The sequence below is a fragment of the Lampetra fluviatilis genome, chromosome 27, assembly GCF_964198595.1.
Source record: "Lampetra fluviatilis chromosome 27, kcLamFluv1.1, whole genome shotgun sequence".
In the NCBI taxonomy this organism is placed as follows: Eukaryota; Metazoa; Chordata; class Hyperoartia; order Petromyzontiformes; family Petromyzontidae; genus Lampetra; species Lampetra fluviatilis.
Genome location: NC_136301.1, coordinates 7,481,318 through 7,503,893, shown reverse-complemented (window position 1 = coordinate 7,503,893; position 22,576 = coordinate 7,481,318). Strand labels below are relative to the sequence as shown.

General features: G+C 48.5%; 1 protein-coding gene across 2 annotated transcripts in view; it reads left to right on the top strand.

Annotated features, from left to right (window-relative positions):
• LOC144942347 (low-density lipoprotein receptor-related protein 6-like) overlaps positions 1-22,576 on the top strand; it is a 90,738-nt gene that overhangs the window by 10,825 nt on the left and 57,337 nt on the right. For both annotated transcript variants that reach the window (XM_078869170.1, XM_078869169.1), the window contains exon 2: positions 21,569-21,807. In XM_078869170.1, the coding sequence (XP_078725296.1) occupies positions 21,569-21,807 (239 nt within the window). The remainder of the gene's footprint in view (positions 1-21,568; positions 21,808-22,576) is intronic.

The window sequence follows — 22,576 nt, the reverse complement described above, 5'->3', positions numbered from 1 at the left end:
GGTACTCATTTAAAGCCGAATTGACTCAAATTTAGGGGGGGTGGGGGGGGGTGCTCAACGTAGGTTTGTTACCTTTTCCCACTGATATTATCCGTGGTTGGGTATCGAACTCAGGCGCTGGAATCACAGGGCAGTGTGCTAGCCACGGCATCGGCCAATGTCATCCATCTGAGTCTGAAAGGGCTCACCAAATCAAAATAAAAAAAATTGTCCCACCACCGTTGTGGGATATTCCCGGATTACGTCGTTCCACTTAAAAGGTACTTAAATATAACCCCTTTGACATCATTCTCAAGAGTGAAATTACACATTTGAAAATGACTCCACAGCCAGGCTCAAAGAGCGATTGACGCAATGAGCGGGGTGAGTGCAGACCGTCTCGTTCTCACTCCTGCTCCTCGACTCTCTCGTCGGTTTTGACACGGGGGTTAAGAGCCGGGGTTATCTTTTCTCCACGTCGCCTGCGGTGTATTTTGATGTCACCAAGCGTGCCCGTCGGGGGGACGTCGGAACAAGGCCTAATGTGAAATGACTGCAACGTTGGTCACGGTGCTGCGTGTTTTACGATTTCTCAAACGCATCATTTGCCAATGGAAATTTCCACCACCTACTGAAGTTAAGGCCTCCTCAAAAGAGACAAATAGTTTAGTAGATGATCGGCGACTGCGCCGTGGTGCCCTGGATTTTCAATTTAACTCGGCGCCCCACGATCCTTTGCTGAAAGGGGGGCAGGGGGTCCCCACCATCCCTACCTCCCTCCCCCGGCCCCCCCAAACTGTCAAAAAAACGTAATTGATGGGAGGGTTTTGAGTTTGCGACTGGAATCGAGTAAAATTTTGATTTAAAGCTTTCGTGACTGCAGGGATTCATATTCTTGGTTCTTTCGGTAAAGTCATGTAGAAGGGATATAATAAAATAATAATTCTAGATTTGAAGCTTTCGTGACTGCAAGTATTCATATTCTTAGGTTCTTTCGGTAAAGTCACGTAGGTAAAAAATCTAAATTAATAAAAGTAAAATAAAAATAAAATAAAAATCACGACGTTTCGGAGGCAACACAAGCTTCCGTCTTCAGGTGGAACCATCACAGCACGATTGCTGTAATCACCTGAAGACGGAAGCTTGTGTTGCCTCCGAAACGTCGTGATTTTTATTTTAATTTTACTTTTATTAATTTAGATTTTTTACCTACGTGACTTTACCGAAAAAACCTAAGAATATAAAATAATACTGTTTTATATTTTTATTACTTTATTATTTCCCTTCTATGTGACTTTACCGAAAGAACCAAGAAGATGTAATCGAGTAGTTCCATTGTCTGTGAGAGGAGTAGCCAGCCAGCCGATGGCAAGCGGGCTTAGCGGAGGGGAGTGAGAACGTTTCTAAAAGTAGAAACTGAATGTGCTGAGCATTGTTCGAAGGAAGGTGCGCACCCCAAGTTCGAAACAATTGTGGGGTTTTTTTTTTCCTCTTGCTTATCGACAAGGTGAGATTAAAACATCGGTTTACGAGATATCTGAACTAGATTCTTAGGTTATTTCACGATGCTCACCCATTTCGTCTTAATTTGACCTCGTCATAATGTGACCGGGGCAATGTTCTCTCCGATAAAAAGGTTGTCGTGCAGACGATGTCTCACTTGCAAGGATAGATGGATAAACATTGAAGACAATGGGCCATTGTGGAATATTTTAACAATTTAGTCGTCACTGCTTAATTATTGCATTTAAAATGTGATCTGGAACACGGCACATATTCCAGTTTCTAACATCCACAATATTGCATGTTTTAATAATCATCAGCCACGATCTATCAACTGCTGGATTAAGGCCACATCGAGCTGTCTCCGTCCCTCACTGTCTCGCAACGCATCAATGCACACAGAGCCTTACATCAACTATAATTCAATGCCCCTGCATCAATCTTCATTTGAAGCTTTCGTGACTGCAGGAATCCCTACTCTTTGGTTCTTTCGGTAAAGTCACGTAGGTAGAAAATAAAAATAAAATAAATCACGACGTTTCGGGCACAAAACAGGCGTCCCACCTGATGACGGATGCTTGTGTTGCGCCCGAAACGTCGTGATTTATTTTTATTTTATTTTCTACATCCTCGGTGGATGTCCTCACAGGCATCTTGTTCCCTCCTTTTGTCATCGTTGGTGTGTGTCCCCCCCCCCACCCACAAAAGCTGTGGCCGAGTGTGAATTGCACACGGCGGTGGGAAACTTGGGATCTCGGCCGTTGTGGCTTATGCCTCGTTTCCGCGGCCAGCGGGAAGGACAAGGAGCTTATGCCAGGCCAAGCTTTTAACCCTTTCCCATTTGGAGATGACTGCAAGTTGCAGGGCGCGGGTCTCCCGTTCACCGCCGAATCTCGTGAACGCTCGACTGGTTCAGCGTTCATTTGATTTCGGAGAGTCGTAGTCGCGCCGTCGATTTGAATGACGTTGCTTCTCGGCGCGGAGAACCGTGGCGACGTGACCGCCGCACTCTTCGACAGCTAGCACCAAACTGCCGCACGCCCTCCCGCGTGGCCTTACGTTATAAAGCTGTTTTATTTTAGGCTTTCTTCCGGTTCCGTTTCGATGACGTACGCGGACGTACACGCCATCGCAACGGCAAAATAATTAAAGAGAAATAATAAAATAATAAAAATAAAACATTATAAAATAATTCTTACGACAGACCTGGTCTTCACCTGAGGACGGCTGCTTGCGTTGTGGCCGAAACGTCGTGAGAATTATTTTATTGTGTTTTATTTTTATTATTTTATTATTTCCCTTCTACGTGACTTTACCGAAAGAACCAAGAAGATGAATCCCTGCAGTCACGAAAGCTTTAAATCGAAAAATAATTAGAGTCCACGTTCCCACAGCAAAACCCTAACAGTGGATTTTCAGATCCCCCCAAAAACTTTAGAGCCCGCTTCTCTACTTGTTGATCCGAACTGGTCGGCGATTAAATAAGATACCTGCCACTCACCTTTATTTCAGCTTGCCAGACGTGTTGGTGTATTATTTTTTTTACAGTTTTTATGTCAACTCAACTCGAGCCCGGTAACGAGCATCCATCACAGAACAAGAAGGCGCGGAGAGGGGGAGGGGAGGTCAGAAGTTCCGTGAACAAAATCCCGAGATCGGCACGGTAGGGCTTAGAGAAGTGGGGAGGGAGGGGAGATTTGGCTCCCTGCCCCACCCAGGTTTGGGGGCCACTCGCGGAGAAGCGACGACCGTGTTTTAAATCCTCGGGACTGAAAAAGTCTAAAACTAACCATGGACTTACCGCATTCATTGTTGACGAACACCAACTTTTTCAAGGCCGCTGTCTTAACCCCCCACCCGGCTCCCCCTACCCGCCACCGGGGAGATGTGGGGGTAGGGAGGGGCGGCAGGAACGAAGCGGGAGCCAGGGCCAAGTCCCACAGAGCAGAGGTCGCAATCGGGTACCCGATACCCGTACCCTACCCGATACCCGGCTACCCATACCCGGCCGGGTACGGGTAGCCGTTTGCGACCCTGGTGCGGCCGGGTACGGGTACGGGTAGGCCGTGAGTCACTGGTGAGTAACCGTTTGTCACTCATTTCGGGTAGGGTACGGGTATGGGTAGGGAACGAGTACCCGTACCCGGCCGGGTACGGATACGGGTACGGATAAGGAATCAAAACCCGTTTGCGACCTCTGCCACAGAGCAGCGCGGGGACAGCTTCCCGGTGCCCCTCGAGTGTTCGCTCCTGGCCCAGCGCTAGGAGGCCATTGCTGGGTCGGCAAATCCAAAGTTTCCCCAGTGCTTTTGCACGTACCCACGTTGAACTTCTTGTCGCACCCCGCGTTGCCAGCCGTGCTAATCGGAGGTGGTCGCGGGAGATGGGTCGGGCTAGTTTCTCGCCGTGGGAATAGCCGCTCAAGTGGGCCAGTCAACAACCCAGACGCTGTTATCGTTCGCGATCTGCCCGACGAATTGGAGGATTCATTTGCTTTGGCTTTTCGCGAGGAGGCTCGCTCCTTTAATAAACTCGCGCCTGTTGCTGTTTGCGCTGGGGGCGGATGTGATGGAGTGTGCGGCGGGCTGCTGCTGCTGCTCGTGGTTTATAGCTCTGTTTTTGTTTGTTATGGCTCGCTTGTCATGGCTGCCGCAGTGAACATGCCCTCCTTCCTCCACCACCTCCTCCTCCCTTCCGCACTGACGGATGAGCGGCAGAAGCCCGCTGTTCTGGAGTTAATAGGCGCACGCAAACAAACACGCGCCGCGGGCAGAAGCCGACTAACAGATGCCCAACGTAAACATCGCGCGGGACTGCCGCTCGCGGCTTGCTGTTGCGGTTTGCGTGCTTTGTCGGATTCGTCCGCGGATTTTCAAGTCTGGCGAAGTATTGGGGAAGGACTTTTAAAAGAGAAAAATGCTATTGCCCCGCTGTTTTAGCCGCTAAAAGCGGTGCACGGTTTAGCGTTCTAAACTGGAGAGTTGATCCAAAAATGGAAGCCAGGCCGCGGTGTTGAGGTTAAGTTCGGCTAATGAGGACGCTTGTGATGGTTTCACAAAGTGCACATTTCTCTCGCCCCCCCCCGCCGCCTCCCCACATCCCTCTCACCCAGCCTGTCCGCATGACCCACAACAGCTGCACCCGCGACCAAATTTGAGTCTCGCACACACACGCACACACACGCACACGCGCGTTTCTGAGAAAGGCTTGCGTGTGAAAGGCACTAAAAGTAACGTGTGCGCTAAACTCACGGTAACGGTTCCGATTTGAGGTGTGCGAACACCATTGGGTAAAACGCACGTGCACGTGTGTGCAACGGCAACGCTTGAACCGTGCGCTTTGCGTGTGTGCAAACTCACACCCGTGCACACTTGAGATGTTGGCTCGCATGTACGCAATTCATTATTTGGCTTGTAAACTCCGACAGTACAATTGTCCGCTCGCACACGCACAGAGATCACTTGTACATACTCTTGGTTTTTTCGGTAAAGTCACGTAGGTAAAAAAATGAAATAAAAAATGAATAAAATAAAATAATAAAAATCACGACGTTTCAGAGGCAACACAAGTCTCCGTCATCAGGTGGGACCGTCACAGCCAGATTTCAATTGATACAGCAAATCTGGCTGTGACGGTCCCACCTGATGACGGAGACTTGTGTTGCCTTCGAAACGTCGTGATTTTTTTATTTTACCTACGTGACTTTACCGAAAAACCTAAGAGTATGAATCCTTGCAGTCACGAAAGCTTCAAATCTAGAATCACTTGTACAGCCACTTGCACACCTAAATTGGGCAGCGTTCGCGGTTTGAATCCGGCGGCCTGCTTTGGTTATTGCTTGCGGGTGCTGTGACCCATAATGATACGCGCCGTGTAATAACACACAGCAGTGGATAGAAGTAACTGAGAGGGCGATATTCTTAGGTTTTTTCGGTGAAGTCACGTGGGTAAAACATTAAAATTAATAAAATAAAATAAAACTCACGACGTTTCGGAGGCAACACAAGCCTCCGTCTTCAGGTGGAACCGTCACAGCCACGACAGCTGTGTCAAGTAAACGTCGTGAGTTTTATTTTATTTTACTTTTATTAATTTTTATGTTTTACCCACGTGACTTTACCGAAAAAACCTACGAATATGAATCCTTGCAGTCACGAAAGCTTCAAATCTAGAATGAGAGGGCGATATCGGAGCAGTGAGCCGGCGCTCGACTGAGATTCTGATTTCAAACCCGGGCCGGCGTCCCATCGTTGCTTCCAGGTTGCCGAGTGTAATGGGAGATGCACAATTTCCGTCTCGTGTTGACAACGAGAGAGATCTCTGTGCGAATGAGCGACCCTCGCGCGCTTTTTATCTTCTGGAGAAGTTCCCCGCAGTTTATTCCGCGCCGACTGGGGAGCTGCAGGAGGATCATCTCTTCGTCTCGCGAGTAAACTTTCATTTTCAACACTCGCCACGAAAAAATGACAGCCCGCAGCCCCTAACCCCGGCAGTGTATTGCTCACCTTCAGACCAGTGCTATCCATCATGTCAACTGAACCCCAGGCATAGCCCCGGACCTTCACTCTTCCACGCGTGATGACGGTCACGAAGCAGTCCTTTTAACGAGCCGCATGCGCTTCCTGAGCCCCGGGCCGGTGACCCCCTGACCCAGTCTTAAGCGTTAGTCTCTAAGCCTGCACTCGCACTTGTTAACCTGGGGGTGCGAGATGCCCTTTCTGGGGGTGCGAGACATGGACAGATTTTATTAGACGGTAAATCATCGAAAACACAAATGAAGCACGGGCAACGTTAAGTACAACTACTTTGTTTTGTCAAACTCCTACGTATTTATTGACATTCTACATTTTTGTAACGATTGAGAACCATACCCAAACCTAACTCTGGGCCCACGGGCAAACTCTCCTGGGCCCACGCCAAACTCTTAATTATGTTTTTCAAACCCAAGGCAAACGAGCGCCTCTCTTCGTGGCATTGATTCGTTGCGCATGCCGGGTACGGGTACCAAGTTTGCGACCCTGGTGCGGCCGGGTACGGGTACGGGTAGGCCGTGAGTCACTGGTGAGTAACCGTTTGTCACTCATTTCGCGTAGGGTACGGGTAGGGAACGGGTACCCGTACCCGGCTGGTTATGGGTACGGGTACCCATTTGCGACCCTGGTGCGGCCGGGTACAGGTACAGGTAAGGAATCAAAACCCGTTTGCGACTTCTGGCGCTTGTAGAGGGGAGGCGGCCGTGCGGGGGGGGGGGGGGCGCACGTACTTTTTTGTTGGCCACAAGCATCGCGTCGTGGCGTTTTCTGCGGCGCCGTTAAGCGCAAGCCGGGGGGGGTATCGTCACGGTATCGTCACGGTATCGTCACGGTATCGTCACGGTATCGTCACGGTATCGTCACGGTATCGTCACGGAATCGTCACGGAATCGTTTCTCGCCCGTTGGCGCTGTTGCGACACTAACCGCACGCGCGTCCTTTGCCGACCAGAAGCACGTGTCATCGTCCGTGGTTGGTATGTTGCCGGAGCCGAACGCTTCAGTTTCGGTTTTCGTCTGTTCGTTAATCAGGGAAGCGTTTGGCCAAGACAATGTCAGAGTTGTGTTTTTTGTTTGCATTACGGCTGCAGGTATTGCGGTCTATGCAAACATGACTCCTTGTAAAAAAGGTGTCAGTTTTGTTGCCAGATAGAAGGGTAAAAAAACAATTATCATATTTTGCTACTGGCAAATGAGGTTCCAATGGTGTAAATGCTTACCCCGAGCTCTCATACTCTGATGGTGCATTGTCTTTGAGTTGTGCGCCTTTTGGCGTCATCTGGTCCAACCCATGTGAGACTAGGCTCTAAGGAAAGCTGTCTCGGGTGTGGACCAATCAACTTCAAGGACAGTGCATACATTATCAGAGTTATGTTTTTTGTTTGCATTATGACTGCAGGTATTGTGGTCTATGCAAAAATGACTCCTTGTAAAAAAAGTGTCAGTTTTGTTGCCAGATAGAAGGGTAAAAAAACAATTATCAAGACAATGTCTGTTTATAGAAAGGGGGGGGGGGGTCCCTGGGAGGTGGTGGAGGGATGAGAGAGTTCTACTTTTGATTTTGTCTTTTCAACGCTTTTATTTGACTCGTTATTTATTTACATTTTCGATAGCGGGGTGGCCGAGGCACCTCCTGTGTGCAGTGAGTTTGAAGGTCTCCGCCCGATTTTACAATGATTGCACGCACAAAAAACTCCTTCTATTAAATTAGTTTCCCCCTCCCTACCAACACCACCACCACCGGCCATAATTTTGCTGAATTCCAGCTCTGAGAGTTAAACTCTCACTTTGGATGCCATGTGACAAACGCTCATTCCCGAGTGGAGTGCAGTGTGGGAAAGTGTGACACTATTGTGTCGAGATAACAAAAATTAACCCAACCCCACACTTAAATTTTGATTTAAAGCTTTTGTGACTGCAGGGATTCATCTTCTTGGTTCTTTCGCTAAAGTCACGTAGAAGGGAAATAATAGAATAATAAAAATAAAACATAATAAAATACAATTCTCACGACGTTTCGGCCACAACGCAAGCAGCCGTCCTCAGGTGAAGAACAGGTCTGTCGGAAAGACAGCTTCTGAATGAACACCACCAGGCTTGGCAGCGTATATTTAAGCTGGGTTGGAGGGGGAAGGGTGCCTTGACAAATGAATTTGCATATCAAGAGAAATTTAGCATATTTATGGGAAATGCCGATATGCATTTCCCATAAATATATCTGCTTTGTTGTGCGCTTCTTTGCATCGTCGGTGTGCGTGTTTCCGATCCACGTTGTCGAAGCGGGGTGGTGACGTGCACTTGTCCAAAGTGTCCATCTTCAGGCACAGTGTGCGCACGCGCGCGGGCATGTGTTTCAAATGCATCGCGCTGGCATTTTGTATCGGTTGCCATCCGCATTATTTGTCCGCGTGCGTTTGTCGCAAAATCCGAATCGGGAAGCATTTAAGTTGGAAGCAGCGGGCGGAATATGTGACCGCGTATAATTATACGTAATTATCGAGCATTTCATCGAATGCCGAGACGACAAGAACGCACTATTATTTACCTCGAAGTCGCCTCCAGTGCGGAGGTATACTGTTAACCGTTATTAAATTGTGGTTACTTTTAATCGCAAGCTGATGTTGTGTTGCCATTATTATATGAAGACAAAAGAGGGGTCCCCCTGTTAGTCTGCGCGTAGACTGTCGGCGAGAACCTATTAATGTCGTCGCTGTGCACGAGGGGGTGGCATGTCCCCAGCACTACGCCCAGGCCTCCTTTGTCTCCCCGTTGCGGATGCTCACTCACCGCACCGCCGCGCCCATCAAAGGCCTCGGTTGACCAAGTGGAGGCTTGGAACGGGTTCGAGTACACGGTTGGAAATCGTAACTCGGCACGTGCGTACGCCGCACACGCTTGCCGCTAGCCTTCCGGTCTTGACTGTGAATCACAACATCGTCTCGAGTTACCGCAACTTTGGGCCTATGCCCTTGCCAATTTTGAGACCTTGCTAAAAAAAGTGACTTGGGGCATTCTCATGCCGGCGATCAATCGGTGCCCATCAAGTTAGCAGCTTTTTTTTCTTCACATCCCTTGAAATCGTTCAACTAAAACCACAGCCACGGGCGTGACCTCGGTGACAGAAGCTCGCTTGTAGGTAATTTCAAATCCCTGTGGCAGCACTACTAAGTTTTTCGATTTTCGAACCCGGGCCGGTGTCCCGTTGTGCTGCCTGGTTGGCAAGTGTAATGGGATGATGGTTTCGTCGAGCTCTGGGTACATTTAGTTTTTAAATCCTTTATATTAAGTTCACTTGCTTGCTTGCGCGCTTACGACCGTGCAAATCTTTAGGTCGTTTTTTAACCCACTTCCCGTGATCCAATCGAGCTGACATTTTGCACACAGACTCGTTGTGCATGACAATTTCTGTTCGTGAAAATGTTTTTCCAACATTTTACACTTTTCAGGCAATTTATTTATGTATTTAATTACCAATTGCTTAATGGTGGCAGGCAATCATCTGACCCATAAGTGGCAGCCATCTCAAGCCAGAGGACGAGAGGACTCTAGCCGCCTGTTTCAAAGACCAATTTGGGCTGGGTTGCAGCCCATTGAACACGCATATAAAGGATTTATAGTGAAAAACTTTGTTTTTACGGGTTAATTTTTTTGACATCGGGGGGGGAAGAAAAAAAGTGCTCCTCCCGGCGGGCAGGAGTTCACCTCGTGTTGACACGAGAAGGCCCCGTTGAGATGTGGTTCACCACGTTCGTAGCGCAGCGTGCCGTGCTAAGCAGATCTGCCGCCCGTTCGCCACTTTTAGCGATTGTGACCGTTGGCATTTGGGATGCTTCAATGAAATTCTTCAGATTCAAAGTGATTTGTCAAACAAAGATGCAGATTCCCCCCTTGTGTAGCCTTGACGGACAGTAGGGGCGAATGCTGTTAGTGAGCACCTATGAAGGCTGGCACGGCACAAGAGGGGGGTCAGTGGCCAGCACCATGCCCGACCGCCTTTGTCTCCCTAGTGATGATGTTTGTATATCACATCAGGTACTAAGGGAGTCTTAGAACCGGTTCAGATAATCGTCACATTGTTGTTGGCCGTGAGCGGGAATCGAAGTCGTGTTGCCGGGTTCGTAGCGCTAACTGCAACGCCACTGCTCTAACACACACACGCGCACAAACCGCGTGCCCCTGTCCGGCAACTTTGAGCCACCAAAATCCGGCCACCCGAGCATTCCGAGGGCAAATCTGCGTTCAATGGGCGAGAGGGCAGTCAGTAGTCGGCCGCCCCGTTTGTGGAATGTCTTGCCCCGGTCCAAAAGGGACGCTCCGTCAGCCGAGGTATTTTAGGACGACTCAGAAAACCACGTTTATTTTCTCTTGTGTATCCCCGTCTGTGTAAGGGGGGGGGTGTTTTCTTCTTGGTTTTAACTTTAAGGGTTTTTACTGACTGGGAGTGTGTTGGAAAGTGGTGTGTGGCCTTGTATGAATGGCACTATGCACAACGCAGGTTTACTTGCTTACTAACAGACCTTTACATCTACCTAATAGTATTTTATTACATTTTTAGTATGCTTAAGGTGACTTTAAAATACAGCATATGAAAACTAAAATGTAAATTTGTCCTCTGCACAAAAATATACTTCTCCACTCAATTGTAATAATAATTTAAGTAGATAAAGCGCCCTCAATCAATCGTTCTCATGGCGATTGTGACAGTACGTTCGACCAATTGGTTGTATTTAAATCACGTGCAGTGCAAGTTCGGAGTGTTTACAAGGTTGTGCCGAGAATGATGAAATCTTGCAGGAAAAAATCAGATTAGTTTTGACGAAAATGCGTGCAGGTTTTTCGAGCGGTTATTGTTATCTCTTTGGACAACAGTTCTATTCAGAAGAATAGGGTCAGGTGACTGAGATGGAATGCACCTTCAAGAAGGGTCTAACGTGTGTGGTTACGCCTATGGCCAATGCACAGAGAGTGTTCCCCGTCTCGTCACATCTCAGAAGCTAAGCAGCTTTGAGCCTGGATAGTGCTTGGATGGGGTCTGCTACGCACAAACAGGTTGTGTTGCAGGGCCTGCAGGGGCTATCTGGTGATCAGCAGAGCGCAGTGTATGGCACATCCATTGCTGCCCTGTATGTTTATACTTCCAGGCACAGGCTGTTCTCCGATAACGCGTGTTATTGTGGTTTTCATGACGCGAATTGTATAGAACGGGATGATGAATGTTTTAGGGAGCACATTTTTTATTATGCGGAAAGAGAATTGGATATAACGCGATCGAGCGAACGGAGCTACGTCGCGCGAGGGGGGATTGGTTGAACGGCTGCCTTGGCGTAGCGTCATCGCACACAGCATTGGGATGCTGCTGGATGCTTCTAGACGCTACCCACGCGCCTCAGCTGTTGTTCGGCCTGCGTACGGACTGTGCTTTACCCTATAGTATATATTATTTATTATCGTAACGCGATTTTTCCATAACGCGGTGTTCTTCAGGGACGCAACTACCGCCGCGTTATGGGAATAACAGACTGCGTATATCCCGCCCATACCCCCCCCCCTTCTTTTGCCAACCCGCACTGACAAACTTGGTGAAGTATGGTCGCAGTAACCCGCGTATGGCATGCACTGGGCTTGGGGATGCCGCTCGCCCAGTCGTGGATTGACAGCCAGGGCTCTACGTGCACGGCCGTTGTTTCACTCGCAACTTCCGTATCCGTGTGGCACACCGCGGGACGAGGGAGCCGAGTCGAGGGCACAGTGTGCGGTGGAAACAAAGGTAAGGGGAACGAGAAATGAAAATTAATGGGAAATGGGAGGAAAATGATGTCAAGGGGAACGGAGAAACGGGACTCAAAGGGTCGGGAGAGACGAGGGAGAGGTGTCCGCATGAGGGCCTCGACGCGTCTGCACGACTCGCGGCGATTCCTGTGAAAGCCGGGGGTCGGCGGCGGGGAGAGAAAGGATTCCACGAGGCTTGAGCTGATGTACATCTACAGGCGGACGCACGAAGGCACGGGTTGAAGCTTGACGCAGCGGCGGCCGAAAACATTTAATTTCATCGACTTGGCGACCTGCCCCATTTGTTGGTATTGGTGACATCGTAACGGACTGTTTCGTTACAAATATAAGGCGGATGAATATTCACTGTCGCAGGCTCTGATTTGGTAACACTTTCTTGCTTCTGTTATTCTTGGAGTAGTGTGTTTTGCGCGCCACTCTCGACTTAACATTTCAGGACGGATGCAAAAGATTGCGATGTAAATGTACGGGTCTCGAGTGTTAGTCATGGAGATTGGTGGTTCCCAACCTTGTCGAAGTGCGCACCACCACATGCTACTACCGGGACTCCTCTACTCACGAACGAGTTTGGTTCCAGGGTCTGTTCGTATGTCGATTTGTTGGTAAGTCCAACTTTACTCTCGTCGAATCCAAACTCGTTAGACGGCGTCTACACGAAATACAGGGAATGGCTTTAAAAGTTGTTTAGTCTCCTGTAGATGTAGATGCCACTGATTCTTCACGTTCTGCAGATGTAGATGCCACTGGTTCTTCACGTTCTGTAGATGTAGATGCCACTGGTTCTTCACGTTCTGCAGATGTAGATGCCACTGGTTATTCACGTTCTGTAGATGTAGATGCCACTGGTTCTTCACGTTCTGCAGATGTAGATGCCACCTAGTTCTTCACGTTCTGTAGATGTAGATGCCACTGGTTCTTCACGTTCTGCAGATGTAGATGCCACTGGTTCTTCACGTTCTGCAGATGTAGATGCCACCTAGTTCTTCACGTTCTGTAGATGTAGATGCCACTGGTTCTTCACGTCTACAGATGTAGATGCCACCTGGTTCTGCAGATGTAGATGCCACTGGTTCTTCACGTTCTGCAGATGTAGATGCCACTGGTTATTCACGTTCTGCAGATGTAGATGCCACTGATTCTTCACTTTCTGCAGATGTAAATGCCACTGGTTCTTCACGTTCTGAAGATGTAAACGCCACTGGTTCTTCACGTTCTGCAGATGTAAATGCCACTGGTTCTTCACGTTCTGCAGATGTAAATGCCACTGGTTCTTCACGTTCTGCAGATGTAAATACCACTGGTTCTTCACGTTCTGCAGATGTAAATGCCACTGGTTCTTCACGTTCTGCAGATGTAAATGCCACTGGTTCTTCACGTTCAGCAGATGTAGATGCCACTGGTTCTTCGCGTTCTGTAGATGTAGATGCCACTGGTTCTTCACGTTCTGCAGATGTAAATGCCACTGGTTCTTCACGTTCTGCAGATGTAGATGCCACTGGTTATTCACGTTCTGTAGATGTAGATGCCACTGGTTCTTCACGTTCTGCAGATGTAGATGCCACTGGTTCTTCACGTTCTGCAGATGTAGATGCCACCTAGTTCTTCACGTTCTGTAGATGTAGATGCCACTGGTTCTTCACGTCTACAGATGTAGATGCCACTGGTTCTTCACGTTCTGCAGATGTAGATGCCACCTAGTTCTTCACGTTCTGTAGATGTAGATGCCACTGGTTCTTCACGTCTACAGATGTAGATGCCACCTGGTTCTGCAGATGTAGATGCCACTGGTTCTTCACGTTCTGCAGATGTAAATGCCACTGGTTCTTCACGTTCTGCAGATGTAGATGCCACTGGTTATTCACGTTCTGTAGATGTAGATGCCACTGGTTCTTCACGTTCTGCAGATGTAGATGCCACTGGTTCTTCACGTTCTGCAGATGTAGATGCCACCTAGTTCTTCACGTTCTGTAGATGTAGATGCCACTGGTTCTTCACGTCTACAGATGTAGATGCCACCTGGTTCTGCAGATGTAGATGCCACTGGTTCTTCACGTTCTGCAGATGTAGATGCCACTGATTCTTCACTTTCTGCAGATGTAAATGCCACTGGTTCTTCACGTTCTGCAGATGTAAACGCCACTGGTTCTTCACGTTCTGCAGATGTAGATGCCACTGATTCTTCACTTTCTGCAGATGTAAATGCCACTGGTTCTTCACGTTCTGCAGATGTAAACGCCACTGGTTCTTCACGTTCTGCAGATGTAAATGCCACTGGTTCTTCACGTTCTGCAGATGTAAATGCCACTGGTTCTTCACGTTCTGCAGATGTAAATGCCACTGGTTCTTCACGTTCTGCAGATGTAAATGCCACTGGTTCTTCACGTTCTGCAGATGTAAATGCCACTGGTTCTTCACGTTCAGCAGATGTAGATGCCACTGGTTCTTTGCATTCTGTAGATGTAGATGCCACTGGTTCTTCACGTTCTGCAGATGTAGATGCCACTGGTTCTTCACGTTCTGCAGATGTAAATGCCACTGGTTCTTCGCGTTCTGCAGATGTAGATTCCACTGGTTCTTCATGTTCTGTAGATGTAGATGCCACTGGTTCTTCACGTTCTGCAGATGTAGATGCCACTGGTTCTTCACGTTCTGCAGATGTAGATGCCACTGGTTCTTCACGTTCTGTAGATGCCACTGGTTCTTCACGTTCTGTAGATGCCACTGGTTCTTCACGTTCTGCAGATGTAGATGCCACTGGTTCTTCACGTTCTGCAGATGTAGATGCCACTGGTTCTTCACGTTCTGCAGATGTAGATGCCACTGGTTCTTCACGTTCTGCAGATGTAGATGCCACTGGTTCTTCACGTTCTGCAGATGTGGATGCCACTGGTTCTGCAGATGTAGATGCCACCGCCGCCATGTATTGCGTGGCGGTTGAACTTGCGGCTCTCGGTCCGAACGGGTGACTGGACGTGCAGACAGGTTTGTTCGTATCTCTGAAAGTTGGTTAGTTGAATGTTCGTAAGTATAGGAGTCCCTCTTCTTGGTTTTTTCGGTACAGTCACGTAGAAGGGAAGTAATAAAATAATAAAAATAAAACATAATAAAATAATTCTCACGACGTTTCGGCCACAACGCAAGCAGCCGTCCTCAGGTGAAGAACATGTCTGTCAGACTCTGTCTTGTCGACAGACATGTTCTTCACCTGAGGACGGCTGCTTGCGTTGTGGCCGAAACGTCGTGAGAATTATTTTATGTTTTATTTTTATTATTTTATTACTTCCCTTCTACGTGACTTTACCGAAAGAACCAAGAAGATGAATCCCTGCAGTCACGAACGCTTTAAATCGAAATATAGGAGTCCCTGTACGAGTTATTTGAAATTGTACATTTCCTCAGTGAGGATGTTATTATTTATCCTTTCCGCGGGCCCCCCCCCCCCCCCCCAGTCGTAGCTTCGCAAGACCGCCAGGCGTCCGCGGAACCAAGGTTGGGAACCTTTGATGTACATTTATTAAATATTAAAACAAGGACCACTCTGTTTTTGCAGTGATTTGTAACGGAGCCGATAGGATACATATTACAACGGCTGGAAATATCGTGTCCTTTCGTCTCGGCATGTATTCACAAGGACTCCAAAACCCTTAAGGCCAGCCCCCGTACGAAACTCCGCACACGGATTGTTTGAAGCTCAGAGTTGTGCAAGTTTTTTTGGGGGGGGGGAGGAGAATGGGCAACAACTTATTTTTACAAAAGGTTTTTTTATTTTCATAATAATGATTGGCATTTATTTGTAAGGCGCCATCCGCTAATGTCTCAAGGCGCCTTGTTAGGATAACGAAAGGGGTCAAGAGAGACAAAGCTAAATAAACTAAACTGACTTAAGAACACATCGGTTTTAATTCGTAGGCTTTCGTTAGATCGCCCGATCTAACCCAACAAAAAACTTCTGCTACGGTTAAGAAAGATGTGGTTTTAAGACGAGACTTATAAGTGTCCGAATTATCGGATGAACGGATTTCCAACGGTAGCGAAATTCCACAAACGGTGGCGCAGGCACGGAATGCAGCCGGGATCGAGGCACGCACAGAAGGCCAGAGTCTGCAGATCTTAACGACCTTTGAGGGGTTGGTACGGATTAATTGACTCGCGAATGTTTTCAAAGTAACATTGTGTTGTTAATCAGGACTGTTCGGACACGTATCTGTGGGTGTAAATTTAACGCGTAGGCTTTCGCGACCAATATCCATAATAGAGGTTTTTTTGTGTTAGATGGCGTAAATATAAAGAGTAAACCCACAACTTTTATTTAGTTATAATTACTGGCGAAACGTCTTACTCAAATCGTGGAAATGTTGTGGGTTTACTCTCCTACACGCAACCGGTGTCCTGAAGTAGTAAACCACTTGGCACGTTCTGTTTACGTGACAAAGCCTTGCTAGTTGGCTGTGTCGGATGGTGGCGGGTTTAACGACACATTTATATATGTACACGATCTAACCCAAGACAACCTCAGTTATGTGGGTGTTAAGTTAGTCTGCCTGTGTATTGTGCTGATTTGCGTTTCTGGGCGCAGATTTCTTTGCGGGGTTAAAAAATCCCCTAGCAAATGGGAGGCTCCCTTAATAGACTGGCCTGCCGCCTTTTTTTGTTTACCCAGTGACGATTTATGTTTTTGAAGAGTGGCTCGTGCAGAAAGAGCAGACCCATTTGTCGAACATTCCGAAACATGTTTCCAAGCCGCAGAAGTCACCAGAACGTTTCGTAATGTGGAAAACTTTAACGTTGGAATGGATCATGTTTGAAAAAATGTCGTAAAAATTGCCGTGCAATCTCTTGCAATAAGATGAGTTTAACTACGCTTTAAATTTGGCCTTCATTGGAACATTTATTTACATAGGCCGATAAGTGCCAGCGAATACACTCTAATGTAAATTGTGTAAATTACACTTAGTTTAGTATTCCCACCACCTCGCATAATTTCACTTTACAATTGCACTTGTACAAGAGAGGCGTTACAATTATAAGCGGGCATTGCCACAATTTTCGACGTGCATTTCAAACGTTTTAAAGGTGCGCGTACTCATTAGTAACGCTTTGCAGCCGTGGTTGAAAAGCGTTGCGGTATTTGCACTACAGCTCTGGCCATCCGTAGCGGGTCATCATGATTCTCATATTGATTATCTCATCTTCTTGGTTCTTTCGGTAAAGTCACGTAGAAGGGAAGTAATACAATAATAAAAAATAAAACATAATAAAATAATTCTCACGACGTTTCGGCCACAACGCAAGCAGCCGTCCTCAGGTGAAAACCAGGTCTGTCGGGGAGACAGCGTCTGAATGAAACAGCACACGAGCTTGGAGCATGTATATAAGCTGGGTTGGAAGGGGGGGAAAGGGCGCTTCGAAAAAATAATTTTTTATTATGTTTTATTTTTATTATTTTATTACTTCCCTTCTACGTGACTTTACCGAAAGAACCAAGAAGATGAATCCCTGCAGTCACGAAAGCTTTAAATCGAAAAATTGATTATCTCATGTAAATAACCATCGTCACGATCCATGGGCAGATAGCCCGAAGTTGTCCGCTGCACATTTCCACATTTGTTTCCACTTTCCTCTCTGTCTTCTAGTGCCAATACACTCGAGTAGTGGTTCACATCTTTCTGGCACCGATCTCTTATCTCGTCGTCATCATCATCAAGCCATTCTCTTTAACACGCAGAGCCTCACCATTTTGGCGAATTGCCCGATGATGCTGGATGCAATTACCAGCGAAACGTCGTACTCAAAAAAAATTGTAAATGTTGTGGTTTCACGCTTCAACACACCGGTGGGCTAAAGCAGTGACACTTTTTTTACTGATTGGCCGTGTCAGGTGGTGGAGGGTTACAACACATTTGTATATAACGCGATCGAAACCCAAAAACGTTGATTATGAAGCCATTCTCTGTTAGGTCTTCCTCTCTTTCCGATTCCTTCCTTTTATTTCCGAACAACAACAACACTTTTTTTTTCCTGTTGTTGTTCATCCTATATTTAGTCCCAGTTTTCCTTCGTCAGCACTGCCTGCATCATCAGGTCTTCTTCTATGTGCAACATTTAAATATAATATGTCGGTATAAAGTTTTTTTTTGCTATCAGGAAGTCAACCCAATTGGTTATTGGCCGTTGTTCAGGTTAACCAAAGTCCACCATCATTGCTTTTAACGCCTTGGCTGCAAAGCGCAATGTTTATATTTTAACTGGATCGGAGCAGTAACCGCATCAACTTTTTTGGGCGGATTTTCGTTGGGTTTTGGTCAACTCTGCTTGGCCATATAAGAGGCTTACCCATGAGCAAACCAGGTAAAAATTTATGGCGTGATTATCCAACGTGTCTCACGGCGTCACACTCCACGAAGGCCTCAACCGTATTTGACCGTGACAAGCGAAACTTTATTCCACGTGACGTAATCACGTTTGCAATTACCCTGTTATCTTTCAACATAATTACATTCGAGGCCTAGTGGCCCCCTCGGGCCAGGCCTGCCTCACCTGGTTTCTCTGCCTGGATCCCCGTGCCTTTGCAAGCAAGGGAATCCCGGGAGAAGCCTGGGTGGGCCCACGTCACTGATTGTCATCATCAGCCAGGGTCTCTCTCCGCTGTTGGAAGGATATCAGTAAATACTGATTTGTTCTTGTTGCCCGATCCACCGCGTGTTCCTCTTTCTCTCTCTGGCCGTGTAATTCCTTGAATGCATCTCGCCGTACTTGTGATCACTTCCCTCGATCCACGGCTACCTGAAGATCAAAATGATGTCGTTAAGCCCTCGTACGTTCTACAATCCATGTGCTCCGCTTTCCATCTCTCGGTGCAATTCAAATTGTTCATCTCTCCATGCCTCTTTGAACAGTCTCCGTTATCTGCGCGCTTACCGTTCTACTTCCTCGATGTCCATGTTTCTGATCCATGTCATTGCAGGTAATATTCATTCATGAGTGAACAAAAACACACGTGAGTGTTGGATGTACTCAAAAAAACTAACGTTTCATCCTTGCTGGGATTGTAATGGACATTCAGCCATGTACACGAGTCAAACCATTGACTGGTTCCATGATTAAAACTGTACATAATCAAGTTTAGCTTGCACCCAAAATGTATGATTAGTATTTTGAATGTGAGGTTGCCCAATGTTTGAAACTGGCCTTATAATTATTAAAGATTTCACAATCGTACACGCTCATTCGTGCCTCTGCCAAACATTGAACGCACAGCTGCTGCAGAAATCTCACGGAACCAAACAGCCATAACCTGGCATTCGAACGACAACGGCAAATTTATAAACTCGACCCCCAAGCAGTTTGCGATTTGTAGCAAAAAAAACCCGTTACGGTGTTGCTTCCCCACCCGCCCGCCCGCCCGCCGGTGCGAAGAAAGACAACATTGTTGGGCGCCTTGCGGCACAGTACCCGCGTAGGTGCGAGCGCGCCGATGCGTTCTTGCGGTGCTCGCTAAAAGGCGCAGGTCTTGGCAGCCCGCGGGCTCGCACAAAGCCCTGGGGCTGTGGGAGGCTTTGGCCTGCGATTGCAACGGTCTGATGCGCCTCAATGGCAGCGTGACGTTGTGCGCACCGCTGCTCTGCTGACCGGTGGAGGGGGGGGGGGTGCTGGCCCCGGTAGGTCGGGGAAGTGCACCGGGGCAGACGCAGCCGTGAGGCCCTCTGGGTGGATCTTTGTGTCCTCGTGAGCCGCGCGCGCGTTTGTGTGTCGGTGTGTGTCGTTCGGCTGGATCGAGGGGGCTAAACGGGCGCGGCACGGGCTAGAGAAGAGATGTAGTGATGTGGTACAGGAGGACGTGGAGCTGAGTGGACTTGCCGATGACTGGTACCAGCGGTGTCAAGATCGGCCTCTGTGAAGGAGGCTCGTGAAGGACGCTACTGGGCAGTTGGAGGCAGTCGCCCTCCAACAACAACGGAGGGCGGAGGAGCGACGCTCACAACAACGAGCGGCGCGCCGGGTGGCTAAAGCACAGCAAGTTGGCACAGTAGGGGGCACAGGTGGTGCATCGGCCAGTCATCTCAATCGGTCAACCCATGGCACCACCTGGGTCTGCCCTGTGACCTGCCAACGAGCGTTCGACACTTCATGTGGCCTCAACGTGCACACAGCCTGGCACAAGCGCCGTGGTGACGTCACCGACACTTAGTGGCGAATGGCGGTGGTTGTTGTTGTTGTGTGCGTGGTGGGGAGCAGTAGTGTCGCGGTTAGCACGCTGCGCTATGAACCCGGCGACCCAAGTTCGATTCCCGCTCACAGCCAACACCAGTGACGATTATCTGAACCGGTGCTGGACCTCCCTGAGGTTGACTAGGCCTCAAATGAGTACCTGGTGCGGTGTGTAGTAAACATCGCCACTAGGGAGACAAAGGCGGACGGGCGTGGTGCTGGCCACCCACCCCCTCGTGTGCCGTGCCGGCCTTCATAGGTGCTACTCGCTAACAGCACTTGCCCCTACAGTCTGTCAAGGCTACACGGGGGATCTTTGTCTTTGGTTGCCGAGGCATGTCTTTAGATGTGGGACACTTTGGAACTCCCGACCCCTCGCTCCTTGATTTTGATGAATTGTCACAGGTCGGGGTTGTGATTGGATTTTAATTTTTTAGATTAGTAATGGGACGAATCCATCCTGGGTCACGTTGATTCAAACCTGAATTTCAGCTGAATCTGACGGGAGTCTGAATCGTTATTTGCTTGAGTTTAGAAAAGCACAAAAATGAAATCAAATTACGAATGTTGCGATGGCACTCCCAACTGCAGCTGCATGAACCCAGCGCATTGCATGTGACGGATACAATGTGCCCCGGAATGTTCAAGCATGCGAATGGAACCTATACTTCAGTGTATTTGATGTACATAATAAAGATTTGAAGTTTTCGTGACTGCAAGGATCCATACTGTTTGGTTCTTTCGGTAAAGTCACCTAGGTGAAAACATTATTACAATAAAATCGAAACGTGATTTAATTTATTTATTTCTATATTTTTTTATTTCATTTGTTTTTTCACTTACGTAACTTTACCGAAAGAACCAAAGAGTATGTACATAATAAGCTGCATGAGTGCTCGGAAGCATTTAAAGTGTACATTTAAACACGGTATCCATGTATTGATACATCCCCAGCTGTGATGTGGTGGGAGCTGTTGCCGGATGTAGCCATGGCGTGCGCTGCACCATCAGCACCACGCTCCTCGCAAATTCGCTTCCGGATTCGCGTGCACAAATTTGAGTCTTGTTGAAAACCCAAAATCGAATCCGTGTTCGGAGGGGAGGTGGGGGCTGGTGGCGTGGCGGCATCCTTTGCCGTATTGTATGTTGATTACACTATCGATCCAACCGATAATGGATATCCGTTGTAATTTATATGCATACATTAATCCCCGACACCCACCCCCCACATTTATCCTCCGTCTATTTAAGACCGAAACAGAAGGAGGATTTCTCCACAACTCTCCGCCTCCTGATGCTGGTTGTTGTAATTACTGGCGAAACGTCACGGTCCTCGAATTGTCGATGTTGTTGTGGGTTTACAGTCCAACACACACAGCTGTGCTGAACCAGTAAAGAAATTGCACGTTTTGTTGACGTGACAAAACCGTGCTAATTGGCTGTGTCGGGTGGTGGCGGGTTTCGCGACACATTTACGCGACCTAACGCAAAACACCTGGATAATTTTGTTCGCGAAAAAACCTACGCGTGAAATCCCGTTGCCCGTGCGCACAACAGCTTGGCCGCTTCTCCTCTTCGCCAACCGGCGGGACATCCGCGTGGTGGACGCGGCGTCGGCATCGTCGTCGTCGTCGCCACGGGGTGCCGGGCGAACGGCTCGGGCCAACGTCTCCGTGGTGCTGGCCGGCCTGGAGGACGCGGCAGCGCTGGACTACGTCTACGACGAGGGCACCGTCTACTGGAGCGACGTCAGCGACGAGGCCATCAAGCGCGCGCAGCTCAACCGCTCGCTCGTGGTAACGCACGCACGGGACACGCCCCTCAGGCGGGACACGCACGCACGGGACAGGTACGGGACACGCACGGGACACGCACGGGACACGCACGGGACACGCACGGGACACGCACGGGACACGCACGCACGGGATGCGTCCCTCAGGCGGGGCACGCACGGGACACGCACGGGACACGCACGGGACACGCACGGGACACGCACGGGACACGCACGCACGGGACACGCACGGGACACGCACGGGACACGCACGGGACACGCACGGGACACGCATGGGACACGCACGGGACACGCACGGGACACGCACGCACGGGACAAGTGCAGGACACGCATGCACGGGACACACTTGCTCGGGACACGGGCGGTACACGGGCGTGACACGTGTGCGCGCAGGTTGACCGATGTGTACCGCCGACATTGTACGGCGCGTCTTGTCTCGCCGCACAAAGCGCATTTAGTTGTCGCCAGTCGGTTTTCTTTCCTCTTGCGTATGACAGGGGAGGAGTTGATCTATTTGCTTGTTGTTAATGCTTTATGAGATTGAGGTTGTTTGATTTGTTACACGGATGATCCCGTTTAGCCATTTTCCTGGCTATTTTGCAAGGGAGAAGATAAACAAAGGACAAAAACACAAATATTTCAGAGAATGAGTACAACCAACAAAAAGAGGAGCAGTGCGTAACATCGTTATCATCATCATCATTATTCGTGTTTCACCACAACCTATTTGCATGCACCTGCATCAATCCTTCTCTCACCAGGGGAGTTGTCAA